This window comes from Temnothorax americanus, unplaced genomic scaffold, assembly GCF_048541705.1.
Source record: "Temnothorax americanus isolate GAGA-0224 unplaced genomic scaffold, ASM4854170v1 Scaffold60, whole genome shotgun sequence".
Lineage (NCBI taxonomy): Eukaryota > Metazoa > Arthropoda > Insecta > Hymenoptera > Formicidae > Temnothorax > Temnothorax americanus.
In genome coordinates, this window is record NW_027509752.1 from 123226 (window position 1) to 138638 (window position 15413).

At 39.9% G+C, this 15413-nt stretch overlaps 2 protein-coding genes across 7 annotated transcripts in view; one reads left to right on the forward strand and one right to left on the reverse strand.

Annotated features, from left to right (window-relative positions):
• Positions 1–7729, reverse strand: part of LOC143905392 (cationic amino acid transporter 2) — a 30302-nt gene extending 22573 nt beyond the window's left edge. For 3 of the 4 annotated variants that reach the window (XM_077420810.1, XM_077420809.1, XM_077420808.1), the window contains exons 1-2: positions 7391–7729; positions 4467–4590 (exon numbers count right to left, since the gene is read on the reverse strand). In XM_077420810.1, the coding sequence (XP_077276936.1) occupies positions 4467–4502 (36 nt within the window). In that variant the 5' untranslated portion in view covers positions 4503–4590; positions 7391–7729. Of the gene's footprint in view, positions 1–254; positions 434–824; positions 945–1011; positions 3164–4466; positions 4591–7390 lie in introns of those variants that run through there. The other variant, XM_077420814.1, reaches the window with a different exon arrangement.
• Positions 7730–10359: 2630 nt separating this feature from the next.
• The window catches only part of Pkc53e (Protein C kinase 53E), a 76239-nt gene continuing 71185 nt past the window's right edge, over positions 10360–15413 (forward strand). For 2 of the 3 annotated variants that reach the window (XM_077420804.1, XM_077420805.1), the window contains exon 1: positions 10360–10879. In XM_077420804.1, the coding sequence (XP_077276930.1) occupies positions 10686–10879 (194 nt within the window). In that variant the 5' untranslated portion in view covers positions 10360–10685. The remainder of the gene's footprint in view (positions 10880–15413) is intronic. The other variant, XM_077420806.1, reaches the window with a different exon arrangement.

A 15413-nucleotide genomic window follows, 5' to 3' on the forward strand; every position in this document is an offset into this window, starting at 1 on the left:
AAATAAGATCTTTACATATTCAGTCTGCAGTGATGAGATTCATCAATTGATTCGGCAGCTAAAACATCGGCCAATTGTCTCTGCAGAACCACTGTCATTGAAACCTCAATGCGCTCAACAAGGACATCAAGACTGTTATGGCAAATATTCCACTATGTATTTTCCTCTCGTTTCCACCGGACTGAAATAAACAATGAAATACTTATTCACTTATCGCATCTTTTCAAATTATTGACCAAAGAACTTGTACTTACAATAACATAATAGTTACACCTATCGCCTTGGCAGCAAGAGGAACACTTCCAGTCCTGATACCAGATATGAGTACAATCGGGCATATTACCGCGCTGCAGCCTCTCACATTCCCTTTTAATGGCACATTTCTTAGAGACGTAAAATTGTTTCTTGGCACCCTGGGACCAGTATGGTGTACCTATAATCATCAGGTTCATTATCCCTATGGTAATACTGTTACATACTGATATCCGATTTCACGTATATGGCTTATCACACTGAGATACATCTAATCGAATAAATATAATTCTTTAACTGGGTTATCTCTTTTCAGTAAAAATTTAATTTTCACACTTGAAAACAAAATCCTCAGGGTCTCTCCCATTGCTGTCTGAGAGATATCGATATCAAGACAGTTTGATTATGTAATTAAATACGTCCTTATCGTCTTTAATAAAGAGCGATTAAATGATGGTTATTGACTTAAATTAGAAAACTGATAAACGGAGCGCGCTCGGAGCGCACGCGACGCCACGCACATAACCTCAAAGAACTAAAGAACGTATGAATGAACGAGTGCGCTGACTTACTGCCCCATTTGATTTCCGTAAGGCAAATATCCTGTCCCTGTTCGCAGGTTTTGATGGTGTTCAGACATTTATCGCGATTGCCCTCCTGATCCGTGCAAACGTAACACTCCAGGGCGTGGCCTACGGGCAAAGATATCGGGTTAGGAGAAATGAAGGGTGGGCGAATCCCGGAGTTTCGATCACTTACCGAGAGACGCGCAGAAGATAATGATAAGCGCGAGGTGCCACTTTGTAAAATTCGACATCTCAAAAGAGATAGCGCGATAGCACGGTTTATCGCGGGATGATGATGATCGAGAGCTTAGCTTTAGCTACTTAGCTTTAAGCCGCAATTTCATGCAGCGAAGGAAAGCCAGCGTTTTACCCCCTTTCCGTCAATTTTCGACAAAATGGCTGTTTGATTGGTCGCGACGGATGACGCGACACGTGACGCGCTCAGTGGAACCTTATGGCGAAGGCACGCGGCACGCTCAAAGTTCGACACAGTCCAACTTATAGCGAAACGACACCGACAGTGCCACACACACAAAATACATTTTTAATATTTAAAAATTATAAAAATTTTTAAAAATTATACTTGAAAGAAACAAAGAACATTTGATAGTACCAGAAAGTTATACACAAGTTAGTATTATCTAATGAATGTATGTATGTGTATGTATGTATGTCCTTTATACACTCTTGAACTATTCGACCGAATTTTTACCAAAAGTATATAAAATAGGGGTAGAATTTTCCGGGGAGTGTTATAGAATGTATAATTTGTCGTTACCGATCTTTTTGGGAACCGGTATTCGACTTTTTTCATTTTTTGGAGAAATAATTGAATAATAATTGAATAAATAATATAATAATAGCTACGAAAATGTAGAATTTATTTAAAAATTATCTTTAAAATTGTTACTAATTGCTATGTCTTTTCGTTGACAATAAATAAGAAAGATCTGCGTGTTTGCGTCGCTAGATGGGCTTTTCTACTTGAAAAATTTGATTATATGTATTTTATTATTGCCTTGGTAAAAATATACATATATATGTTGATGCGTTTATTCACTGATATTCACTGCCTGTAATATATTAATAGATGAGTTATAAAAAAGAAAGAGTGTTCAACGAGAGAATGCGAACTGATAAATTATTCATTAGCTATAGCGGACAAAGGACAACGCGACGATTACGTAATGAAAGGCGGATTATTATTTTGAGAGGACAATGGCGATGTACAATTATTAGCGCCAAAATGTTTTGCATTTTCTGATAGCACGGCGTAGTCGCGAAAATGGGCACTTTGCGGTTGAAAATGCTATATGGATTTAGATGATCGGAGAAAATTTGGAAGAACGCATGCGACTCGTATAATGCTTGCTTCAGACACAAAGTGTGTATTACCAATATCTGTAAAATACAATTTGAATTGCTCTGAAATTTTGAACAGGACGCGACACTTTTTGTTGTATAAATAGCGTCACGCATAATTGCCTGCGACATATAAATATCGCTATTGTCTTTAAAATATAAAACATATAAAAAAAATACTTGGAAAAAAACAGAAGCACTCTAATAAGACGGAATTATTGGTTTCCTAATATGCATAATGCAATCGAAAAAATATTCGAAGTTGTAAATTTTTAGAAAATAAAAAACACAGGTTAGAGATGGCTATTTAAATCTTATACCTAAAAGTGGAGCAAAACCGAGAGCTTTTTGGGATTTGTCTTTCAACAAGAAATCAGGTCGCAAAAAGATTCTGCTGAGCCGTTAGTAGTCTTTAATGGACCTTAAACTATGAGAAAACAAGGCTAGTCATATAAAAAAAGATTATTTAACAAGGATAACAGGATTTTTTAAAGACATTAAAATACCCGGTTTTGCTCCACCGGTAGAGTAAAATCGGTTGAAAACATGTGAAACACCGAAGTTACAATTACAAAGTACAATTACGAAGTTTTTTTTATCTTAGTCAATTTACACTGACAATGAGAAAAAAATTTCCTGCATTTTTCTTATAGCGAATTCGGGCGCTTGCACTATAAGTGCTCCTTTTTTAAATTCTTTTACCCGTAAGAATTAGAAAAATTAAAAAAATCGGTTTTCAAAAAATCGGTAACGAAAAACTACACACTCTATAGCACTCCCCGGAAAATACTAGCCTTATTTCATGTACTTGTGGTAAAAATTCGGTCCAATAGTTTTCAAGTTATTAACGTTCAAACATACACTACCCGTAAGGATTTTATATAATAGTATAGATAAACTTCAATATTAAAGTCAAATGTGAAAAATATTTTGATGCGCTGATAAAAAAGAGTTACAGTAACAGAAATCATTTGAGACACCTTATTTTCAAACACACAGCAAAATTATTTGGTCTCTCTCTCCCTCCCTCCCTCCCTCCCTCCCTGTTTAAAACTTGAACATTACGATCGGTTTAATCTTGTAACATCTATGATTTATTTCAATAAATAAATAATTCAACAAATCAATAATCAACAAATAAAAAAATTGATGTGCAAAATTACGTGACACAAGCATGAAAATTATATTTACAAATAAAATATAGACTTTTCTTTTAATTTTGCATCTTAAATCTTAAATACATAGTAGTACGTACCCCATGTTGAAATTCGCATTTTTAGCTTTTTTTTGAAAGACAAACGCTGATTAAGGAAAACTAATTAAAATCATTTTTTGTGTATATCATTTTTAATTATTTAATATATGTGTTATCGATATTAAAAAGTACAATATACTCTCAACTATCTCAATTCTCGTCTACTATACATATTTTGTTCAGTAATATTTAAAAAATTGTTGACTTTAATCGCTTAATAACGAAAGAAAGCGAAAAACAAGAACAAAAATTCTAATAATTGTAAATTGGATAGCACGAAAATACGGGACATATTTAATCAAAGGAGATTTTGTCATGTGTCGTAACTCGTAACATAGAATTTGAAACAAGAAATTAAAATTGATTAGAAAACATATACTACCTACAGTTTCTGGATTTATATATATATAAAATCAAAATAAAAATTGATTGGTATAAACAGTGATATCTTTTTCTTATTATATCGGTTATACATATATAATGAAATTACATCGTTGTTTCATACTTAGTGTTACTAACACAATGTCGAGATTTTTACTTCTGTTTTCGAAATAAATCTTCTTATTATCAAGCGGAACAGAGAATTATCCAGAAAAGCATACAATAATATATATAAGTTTACGTCTATATACATATATTGTATTATATAAGTATATATAAATTTAATTAATTGCAACAAATACACATTAATATTTATAATTGTAAAGTGTTATCATACTAATTGCATGTAATTTACTTCAGTTTACAGTGAAATTTATTTCAAGTCACTTAACATGCAAAACAGATGTTACATTTTTACGTTTCACATATATTTTTACTCACTTTTATGACTTAAATTCTGAAATCTACAAATGTGTTGAGATTTTTAGAGTTTATAAAAAATCTGATATATATTATATATCATATACTATATATGTATAATTTATAAGAATTTGGTATTGAAGTATTTACGTACTTTGGGTCGTCTGCTTTTGCCAAAAGTGCGAAGGTCAAATAGTTATATTATAAAGAGATCTTATGGTATTTATTACCTGGTCGCATGATGTTGTCCGAATGTATTCTTTCATCTGAGTCAGTGCCGATTTGACTGTATCGTACGAGAGCCGAAGTCTTCCCTCTTCCGTTTGTTTTGTCGGTTCCTTTTTCACTTACAAGCTGTAAAGTAAAACATAAAATTTCGTTTTCCTATTTTACCGAATATACAAGCCGAGATTAAATATTAAAAAATGGAAGAAGAACGGTACTCTCTCTCTCTCTCTCTCTCTCTCTCTCTCTCTCTCTCTCTCTCTCTCTCTCTCTCTCTCTCTCTCTCTCTCTCTCTGCGGCGTCCAGCAAAGGTTTACTCAAGGGAAATCATCCTCGAATTGGTTATAGATTCGATGACTCTCAAACGTAGCAGCAGCAATTACGGAACATTCCATATATTTTCAAAAGCAATTGCGATAGACGCAATAGTCTTAATTGCATTTAAATAACTTTGAAAAAAATACAAAGGTAATTACATGTGTGTGTGTGTGTGTGTGTGTGTGTGTGTGTGTGTGTGTGTGTGTGTGTGTGTGTGTGTGTGTGTTTGTGTGTGCACGCGGGATCATAAATTCCATACACATGAAGTTGCAACGCTGTTTCAAAGTAGCGTAATTCGCAAAGTTTGACACATCAACTTTTGTCACGTAAAATATAATGTGATAATTAATAACGTGTAATAATATGTAATAAAATATGAATGGCAGAAAGTATACGCCCCTAATATGCAAATTCATGTGCTAAAACATTTATGATCCCATGTGTGTACACGATAATTAGCTTTGTATAAAAGAGAACCAAAGAAAAACATTTCTGAAATATTCGCAAATGAATATCTGCCGAAATAGCTAAATATATCTATTTAAGTAATATATTTCTTTGAGTATATATATATATATATTACATTTGATAAAACACACAAAAGTAGTTTTGTGCTTTTAAAAAGTAGAAGATAATTTCTTTTTTCGGTTCAAAACTTTTGATAATTTATTTCAGTTAATAAAATATCAATCTAAGTAATTATTTAGAATCTATTAGTTTATTGTGTAATATTAATCTAACTTGAAAAATGTAAGTGAACATATAATATAAGCGCGTTAGCGTGTCTGTGTAAATTTTTCATGTGTAAAATTGTAATAAAACAGAAACATGACACTTTGTACAGAAATATCTTGTTAAATGAGAGACTATTTCTCAGTATTTAAAAACTACTGCTAATAAAAACTAATATTTAAAAGGTAAGACATATTTTATAATAGACTTTATTATACTCCGGCTAATCAATATCGCCGACACTCTTAGATGCTTGAAACTTCTTTGAAATGGGAAATACATTATAGAGTCAATAAATTATAGAGATAAAAATACGCCAGAGAAACGTTAACTTTTTATTGATTACTTATTGCTAAAAGTGATTTTAACATGAATTCGTTTATATCTCTTCGAAGTTTTATTTACTAATTATGGGTGGCTTTAAAAAAATTTACTAACAAAATAACACGAGAGAAAATCTCTAATGCGTTTCAAAATACGCATTAACCATCAATGTTACGGAAATTTACAGATCTACCTGAAAATGTCACATAAACTCGTAATCTGTTTATCAGCATTATCATCGTGCGTTATCATCATGAATAATAGAGAGGAGAATGCAAATGACGCGTATTACGTCGTACGCGAATATCTCTCGAGCGAGAGTCGTACAATCGGCGAGCTCGATCGATCGATCACCTCGCCGTAATCCGCGGGAATTCGTGGAGCGCAAACGGGAGGGGGAGAGGCTCGATGAACGTAGGAGAATGACTGGATCATTTCGCACCGCCATAAATCCATCCCGAAAATCCCTTCATCCCGTACAGTTACATATGGCCGTCACATGACAGCCGCCAATTTCGTAAAAATTCCGCGAAAAATTGGCAAATATTAAGAAGAAAAATAGGATCGTAACGATAAACAATCAATTTAGTAACAAAGCCATGCGATCCAAGCCTAGGTCTTTTTGGCAGCACCATATTGGTTTCTGTATGCATATATACTATATATTATATATATATAGTATATATATATATATATATATATATATATATAATACTAATACTCTCTAATATATATATTAATATATATATATATATATATATATATACTCTCTAATATATATTATATATATATATATAGTATATATGCATACAGAAACCAATATGGTGCTGCCAAAAAGACCTAGGCTTGGATCGCATAGCTTTGTTACTAAATTGATTGTTTCGCAAATATTCCCTAATCTCGAAATCATGCGCGAGATGTTCATTGAAATTAATCGACCAAGCGACAGCTCTACGATATAACAGTCATCAGATTGAAAGAATGCAATTATGGCGTTTTATTAAAATTTAGAGAAAGAGAGAGAGAGAGAGAGAGAGAGAGAGAGAGAGAGAGAGAGAGAGAGAAAGAGAGAGAGAGAGAATTAGGATAAATAATAATAATTATACAATATTATATGGAATTTCTTTTTACGTAGAAATAAAAAATAAAAAATAAAAATGTCGTTATTAATAAAATATTAAGATGCCACAAATTTCTTAAATAAGACCAGTTAGCTTTCTGCTCGACAACTGTTTAAAATCTCGAACATAGTTTAAATAACACGGATGCCTTGTTTGACACTGACGTTAACGTTACACTGCAAATCCAAGTGTGTTGTTCTAGCTAAAGCTCTTCATACACATTTCTTGGCGTTTTAAATCACGTCATTTAATGCGATTATATGTGTTAACTTTCAAATTAATATAATTAAACGTGTTAAATGACGTAACTTAACACGTGAAGAAACACATGTAAAAAAAGCTTCAGTCTGATGTGTCAATTTAAACGTTTATGCGTGTAAAAATAGCACACTTAGATTTGCAGTGTAATTATTATATTAATCATCACGACTTACGCGGTCACTGGATAGTTTACTGGACGGTGATCTCCTCGAGGCGCAAAAGCGTAGAACGCGCAATAAAGAGCTCGTCTTTAACCGGGTGAACTTTTACCGCTCGGGTGTCTTCCGACAGTCCTGCGGGATGTCCCGCGGACATTCCGGGACGCAAAGTGTGCATGCTTTTCACACAGATGATGTATACTGCGCGTAAATGTGTGTCTATAATGCGCGCGCGCTCTCGTACAAGTCTCTGATGTGCATAGTCGTCATGTTATTAAAAATAGCCCGGAGGTATTATTGACCCGCGCGCGTCACAACTTGGATTACAGACTTTCCAGTTGACCGGCTTAGGATCAAGCTGCAGCTCGTAGCTTGTGCCTCCAATCTGAAGCGCGCCATAGCGGAGGACAGCGAGATGAGGCGACGGATTCTGTCTCGCGGCTCGCGCCACCCTAAATAGTACGGCTCGATCCGGTTTCTGCGTTTTCCTGCGGGGATGAAACCGCGGATCGATGGCCGGCCTCCGAGTGAAACCCGGCGGAAGCCCGCGCGAATCCCGCACGAGTCGTATTATCGTCGGATATATATATATATATATATACGATCGCGCATTCCTTTAACGCACGATGAGAGAAGGGAAGGACCATCCCCCCCCCTCTTGGCGAAATCTTCGTTGATTCCATTATTATCCCGCTCGTCCGTTTTGTCATGAGACCTATCTTATCTGATATTAATGGTTGGTTTTTTTTTTTTTTTTTGCGAAATATGAGTTCGCACGAGGCGCGCTAAATACAAAAAATACGAAAAAAAATTTCGAAATAGGGAATTGGATCTGTATATATTTACAGATGTCGGCAGCGAGATTTATAAATACATTCATTTATATCTGTAATTTATAGCTGGATACATATTAATTAAGTTGTCGAAAAATGTTGAAGAGGGCCATGTACCGACTCGAAATTGATTAGAGCAAACATTCTATAGGTGCGTAAACAGCTCGCGTAAACATAGTTGTGACGCGTGAGAAAGTAGATAAGGTCTCAAGGAGACATCGCGGCCATTCTTTCGGGGATCTCTCTTCCGCGATCACGGCGGACCGTGAGTAGCCGAAATGTGTGACTAACACATGCGCCAGGGAGAAGCCACGATTGTGGGTCTGCGTGGGGTGGGATGTGGTGGATGCGTCTGACATCGGTCGTCCGGTTGAGCGCATCGTGCGTTTAGATTCGCCCGGCCGAAGGGGTTGATCCTCTGTCTCCTCCACGGGTAGGTCCCGGCGCTGTCTTCGGTCCAGCGACCGAATGTCCGCGCCAAACAGACAGGAGCAAGAGAGAGAGAGAGCGGAGGAGGGGGAGGGGGTTGAAAAAGACAGAGAAACACATACAAAAATCGGGATATAGGCGAATGAAGGCAGAGATCGAGCTTCCACCACCACCACTACCACCGCCACCGCCACCAGCAGCACCAGCCGCACCATCAGCAGCAGCAGCAGCAGCAGCAGCATCATCATCATCATCATCATTCTTCCTTCCGACTCGTTGCTGCTGCGTGGCCTGCGGGGGGTGCATCCCGCGCGGGAAGAGGAGAACGAGGGAAGAGCGCGACCCGGACGTCCACAGTTGAGAAAGAAAGCGGAAACGTCATACGCTCTTCCCTTTCCACCTTTTCTCCACCTTTCACACCGAGATCTCGGCGTCGCGTGCGGCTCGCGGCGGGTCTCGTCGGCGGGCCGCCGCCGCCGCCCCGCCGTCGGTCGCATGTCGATATTCGAGTGCGCAGCGCAGGCTGAGCAGTGGCTAGTGCTGTGTCGAGCCACTAGCCACTACGCCGAGAGTCTAAAATTATCGGGTAACCTGCGCGCGCGCGCGCGCGCGCGGCTAAAGAGGGAAGAGAGAAAAGAACAGAGGCGCGGCAGTCACAGCGTCGCGCCGCGGAACGAACAAGGACGCAAGGACGTGAAGGACGGTGTCAGCGACGGTCCGCCGCGGTCGGGGGTGGGGGGAAGAAGGGTCGGCGGGAGGGATAGAGGGAGACAGACGGGTACGACGGTACATCGCGCGACGGCTAAAACCAGGTGCCGGGGACGACGGACGGTTCGCGGCGGCAACGAGGAAGACGCGAGGCGATCGAGACGGCGGCGGGAGTAAGACGACGAGAAATCGGAGCGAGGGGAAGAAAGAGAGAAAGTCGCTGAAGAGCGAGAGAAAGGTACGGAGGAACGGTAGAGCGCGAGCGACAAAAAGGAAAGGTGGGCGTTGGACAAGGAGAGCCGATTGTGAGATCGCCCGACAGAAGGAGTGAGCGGAAGAGAGACGAAGTGGGCAAGTGTAGTAGGAGTAGTATAGTATTTGCTATTACGAGCCTGGCGGAAGCGAGAGGGGAAAGAGAACGACAAGGTGCGCACTTCGCGGCAAGAGAGACAGAAAAAAAGAGGGGAGGGAGAGAGAGAGAAGTCGAGCGATCGGTGCCGCGCGAGCGCGCGAGAAAGAGGGAGATAGTGCCTGTTGCGGAGCAACGAGGAGAGCGCGAGCGAAAGGAAGAAAAAGAAAGGGAGGAGACTCTCTAAAGTCGGAGAAGGACGAGCGGAGAGAAGGAGCGCGACAGCGCGAAAGCGCAGCGCCCGGTGTAACCGTGAGGTGGGAGGGGGGGTGGCGGGGAAACGACGGGACCGGGAGAGAGCCGTCGTTGAGCCGACGTGTCACTGAGAGAGAAAGAGAGAGAGGAGGTGCGCGTGCTTCAGGAGCGGCGAGAGAGTATATACGCTATCTGGCACCTAAAGACTCGATCGGACGTCGCAGGACACGCTGGACGGCTCGAAAGAACCACGCGCGCCGACGTCGAAAGCGTCGTTTCTCTCTCTCTTTCTCTCTCTCTCTTTCTCTCGCTCTCTCCAATTCTCCCCACCCACCGGGCGCGCTCTCCCTCCTCGCCGTCCGTCAAGCGTCGCGCGCGCGACCGCGACGCGCGAGACACACCGTCGTCGGTCGTCGGAGTCGTGTGACAGCTCCCGCGCGCGGTCACCACTCCGTGCGAGTTCGATCGTCGTCGAAGAGCGGAACGACAGCTCCGTGCGCGCGTAACCGAGAAAATATCGAGAGTAGAACGCGACATCGGGAACTGACCGAGGTTCCAGGGAGGTTGGCGTCGTCCCCAGCTACGAGCCGCCCGCGTGTGATACGGGGCACCGTCGACGTCGACGTCGTCGGCGAGTCGATTTATCGTCGATCGGCTGGTCAGCGACAGGAACAGCAGCAGCAGCAGCAGTAGCAGCAATAGTAGCAACAACAGCAGCAGCAACAGCGGCGGAATCATGGCGGACGATCCGGACTACACGTGCGATGACTCCTTCGGGCCCGACTACAGCAACACCGCTTTCGGCAAGAAATTGCGGGGCCGGAAGGGCGCCCTTAAGAAGAAGAATATCTACATGGTCAAGAATCACAGCTTTATGCCCCGATTCTTCAAGCAGCCCACCTTCTGCAGCCACTGCAAGGACTTCATATGGTAAGTGCGGACACCCTGTGTCATGATTCCCCGCAATCGTCATCCGACGTGATATGAGTGATGTGACGCGCCAACTCGCACGCTGTCTGTTGTTTATTACCGATTGCCTCGGAATGCGTCGATTAGATGAATTAAATTTTTCTTCCCGTTAGGTATATATCTGCGACACAACAGAGATCACTGACTTGTTCGACAAAATTATTCGATTGTTACATTAGAGAGAACCATCAAAGAACGTTGACATTGTTTTTAAGATAACACGTTGCTTCGAGAGAGAATAGGATATAAAGAAAGATCTTGTTCTAAACCTAAACTCTAAAGAAATGACACTTTTGTCTTTCAAAGATATGATTTCCAAACGAAAAGGGAGCAGCAATTCGTCGACAAGCAACTCTTCCCCGAAACGGCGCGCAAACATTCGCACGTTGCTATTCGTATTTTCGTCTTTGCGACTGTTACAGTCGTTACTATCATTAGCCCCTTATTATTCGAACGTTCGTTCCCGAAAATATACGGCGCGGCGAGAGCTGGTATGCGCGCTGGCACGCTTTCGCTCTCCTCTCGTAAACGGGTCTATGCGTCGGATGCGTTCCAGTAACGATCGAGTTTGCATCCCCGGGAGAAGAGTAGGTGAACGCCTCGGGGAGAAAACTCGTCACGGGACGGCTTGGCTTGCATCGACGGGCCTGCTCCGGACGAGGAACGTTCATGAGCTCTCATTCATTCCCCGATTGATTTTTACAAAAGACGATCGGCACTTGTAACTTCGATTTTGTCCCTGATCGGCACTTGGAATTTAAAATTATTCGAAATTACACGTCCTTATTATTGATTCTTCAGGTAAAGTTTTATAGTTAAAATCGAAGGGGAGAGAGGGTCTATGAATATTCTCTCTCGAACGGTCGATGCTTCCCTTTTCCTTCGTGCTTTTTTAAAGCGATGACCCGACAACCTATATTTAAAAAATTTAAATAATCTTCTCCATACACATATGGCAACTGTAATCGACATCCCCGTCGCTTTATTCGGATATTTGACATCGGAACGAGATCGGGAACGATCTACGTGTTTGACTATCAACGACGCTAATTTTAGCCCGTTTGTTGATTCTTCTTCAGTGTTTTGTCAATCGTATGTTTTTACGCCGCGAGTTTTTATTTACAATTTTGCGCGTATAACGAGAGATTGATAATCGCGGCGGTGGCATATGGAACGTGGAACGATACGCCATTCTAAAATTAGTAACTCAATTATGTTGATGCAGCTAACAGGTTCACGGATTGATCACTTGAATATCACGTTTTCCCTAATACCCTTACTCCGTATATATATATATTGTATCCGATATTCTCTCGATTATCGGGATGAAAATGGCGTGCAGAAATTTTCAATGAAATTGCGCGATTATTCGGAACATGACGGAGAAAAAAAACGTCTCTCTCTTTCTCTCTCTTTCTCTCTCTCTCTCTCTCTCTCTCTCTCTCTCTCTCTCTCTCTCTCTCTCTCTCTCTCTCCCTCCCTCTTTCTCTCTCTCCTCCTTCCTCTCTCTCTCTCTCTTTCTCCCTCCTCTCTCTCTCTTTCCCCTCTCTCTTCTCTCCTCTCTCTCTCTCTCTCTCTCTCTCTCTCTCTCTCTCTCTCTCTTTCTCTCTCTTTTCATTGAGTTAATCCGCTTTTGTACATGCCATCCACTTCTAGCCACCTTTGGGCCTTCGACAGCATATTGATAATGGAGTTTGGGGTTAATTATATAAGCAGAGACACTCAACTCCCGTAGGGCAATGCAGCCTTTTTCAGTTAATCTCGCCCATTTTCAATCACCTAACGAGATTAACGCGGAAAGTTGTTTTTTTTTTTAATCGCGATCCGTTGACAAATTACAAGTATCATCTATTGATTTAAAAACGCAGAAAATCCACTCTTGCCTGCGAATTTTAATAATAATAATAAATTTTATTAACGGGTAATAAACCCTTTAGCGTACAAAGAGAAAAGAAAAAACAAGAACAATAAGATAAAATAAAAATTTTACAACATAATATGGAGAAATTCAGGTTACAAGAGTAGACGAGAAAGTTTTTGTTTAAAAGTTGATACAGAGCCACCAAAAAAGTCAACCCTATTGGAGAAATTACTTGCAGATATTATTAGCCTATTTACACACGAATTTGCGCTATACAAAGTTATACAATTTTACAATAAAATTGTAAAGTTATACAATTTTATGAACTAGATGATTCTTTTCTTGTTTATAGAGACGCAATTAATTACCGATTGAATGATCGTCGTGCGAAAAATTGATTTGCTCGAATCCTTCGGTTTATTCGGAACTTCATTGTTCGTTTTGCTCATGGCCGATGCTGCGACAGTTTCTTCTCGCGTCGTGACGCGGTACGATGAGGTACAGAGATTACCCATCCGTCTTCTTCCCGTCAAGGCAGACAGATGCATAAATCCAGTTAATAACGCTTTCGGGCCGGTCAGTCGAGCGGTCTGTGATTAAACGATTCGGCCTTGACGCATCAGCCACGCCGTTCTTTCTCTATCCGAATTAGAAACCTCTCCGTTGCGATGCGAGGAAAATCGGCGGCGCCGCTTCTTAATACGAATGCTGTGTGCGTGCGTGTGAACGCACGTGCCCGACCTCCCATCTTTCTTTCCCGGTATAATAGGATCTTCGGTCCACCCTACTTCGATTTAGCGATGAGAATACCCCGGGTCTGCTCTGATGGTTACGTGTTATAATTGACTTGTTTAGTATATGCAATTATTGTCCTATTTTTATGTCTTACTGAAGTAGAAAGTTTCGCGTTAATCGTATAATAATCGCGAGTTCTTTATTAAAGTTACAGGAGTTAAAGGAATTTTGTTGTATTAGAATTACAATATAGTGCAATTGTAAGTTGAGATTTATGTCATTCTAAAATAAACGGAGAATACAATGCTAAAGCGATTTACACTGTGTATCCGAATTCGCTGAATACGAAATACGATAGCATTTGTATCTGTCCAAACCTGTGAGAAAGTGAGCAAAATTCGCCTGAAAATAAATAAACTTTTAATAATAATTTGGTTAGTGACGATTTTGCTTCAATTATTTAATTACTTGTTTTATATTAGTTTAATCTCGAGTTTAATTTTATTATTTTTGTTACTAAACTGAAAACTAAGAAAATACCTCAAAATAAAACACTTCAGAAATGTTAAATCGAACATATAGCGAAATCAATATGATGATGCAAAAATTAAAAACGACAGTCTTCTTTATTCAAAGAATCTCTCATCAAATGTACCTGCATACATTGTGCAATTTTAAGAATGTTAAAATGGTTAATGATGGACTTCCAATTACTTTGGATGTTCTACTAAAAAACTTGTAATAAGAAAAATCTCTAAATCAAAAAGTAACACAACGGTCCCCTGGTTTTTTTGGTCATGCTCGATATTTGGATTCGGTACCTAATAAATATTTAAATAATGTATTCTTTTTCGTTGACGCGTTACAGTCGCGCGATTTCCATTTAAATTGAAAATTCTCTAAAGGGATGGGATGCATAAATCCCTTCTATTTCGAACTCACAGAATAGTATTGGTTGTTTTCAATTCAAGATATTGGTGCGATATACGATGCGTTGACATCCGTGACGTCGGAACAGATAGGAGAGGCCCATTTGGACACTCCGTATCATATTCGTAACGACAACGAATGCCATTCTATAGTTTGTGGATGGGAAGATTAATGAATGAGTATCTTTACCAGGCTTTTCTCAACTATTTATCGAAATAATTTTATATATCCGGACGTATATATGTTCAGTGTAAGTTTACTAAATTTTCCAATTATAACACATTGATTTTTATCTAACAAAGTTTTTAGTTCTTATCGAAGAAATGTTTTTAACTTTATTGTTTGCTGAAATTATCGTCAGTTACAAGATTGCCGGAAAAGACTCATAGATTATTACTTGCATATATATAGCCGAAACTATCGGTTGCACGCTCGTCGACTTCGCGAAGTAACTTCTTGCCTCGTCGCAAAAAACAAAAATCGAAAAGAACTCATTCAATATATTTAAAACGGGATAGCCATCGAGCTCGATCGAAAAGCGATCGTATTTGAGGTGTTTCGCGAAAAAAATCGCGGCAACGCCGTGTTCCGGCATGATTTGCGATTATTGACATCCCACGTGCACATTTATGTCCAACGACCCTGACGATTGATGACGCGCGCCATCGCATTTGTTGCGCGACATTCCGCGATCGTGAAGACGAAATTTTATGACGATGTATCGTGTTCCAGGTTGCCCCTGTTACTTATACACTTGCACCCCTGCGTCAGCCTTTTTGACCAGCCTGCACTTTCGCTCACACATACCACCGGGTTGTCTGTAGGCCAGACACGCGCTGTTAACGTTGTAATGAATATTTCGTGAAAGTTGACAAAGTATTTGCATACTACTCTCTTCTGGAATAATTTGACATGGAATGAGAAGAGAGAATGCCATTGCAAAAATAATTATCAAAGAGAATATGTGAA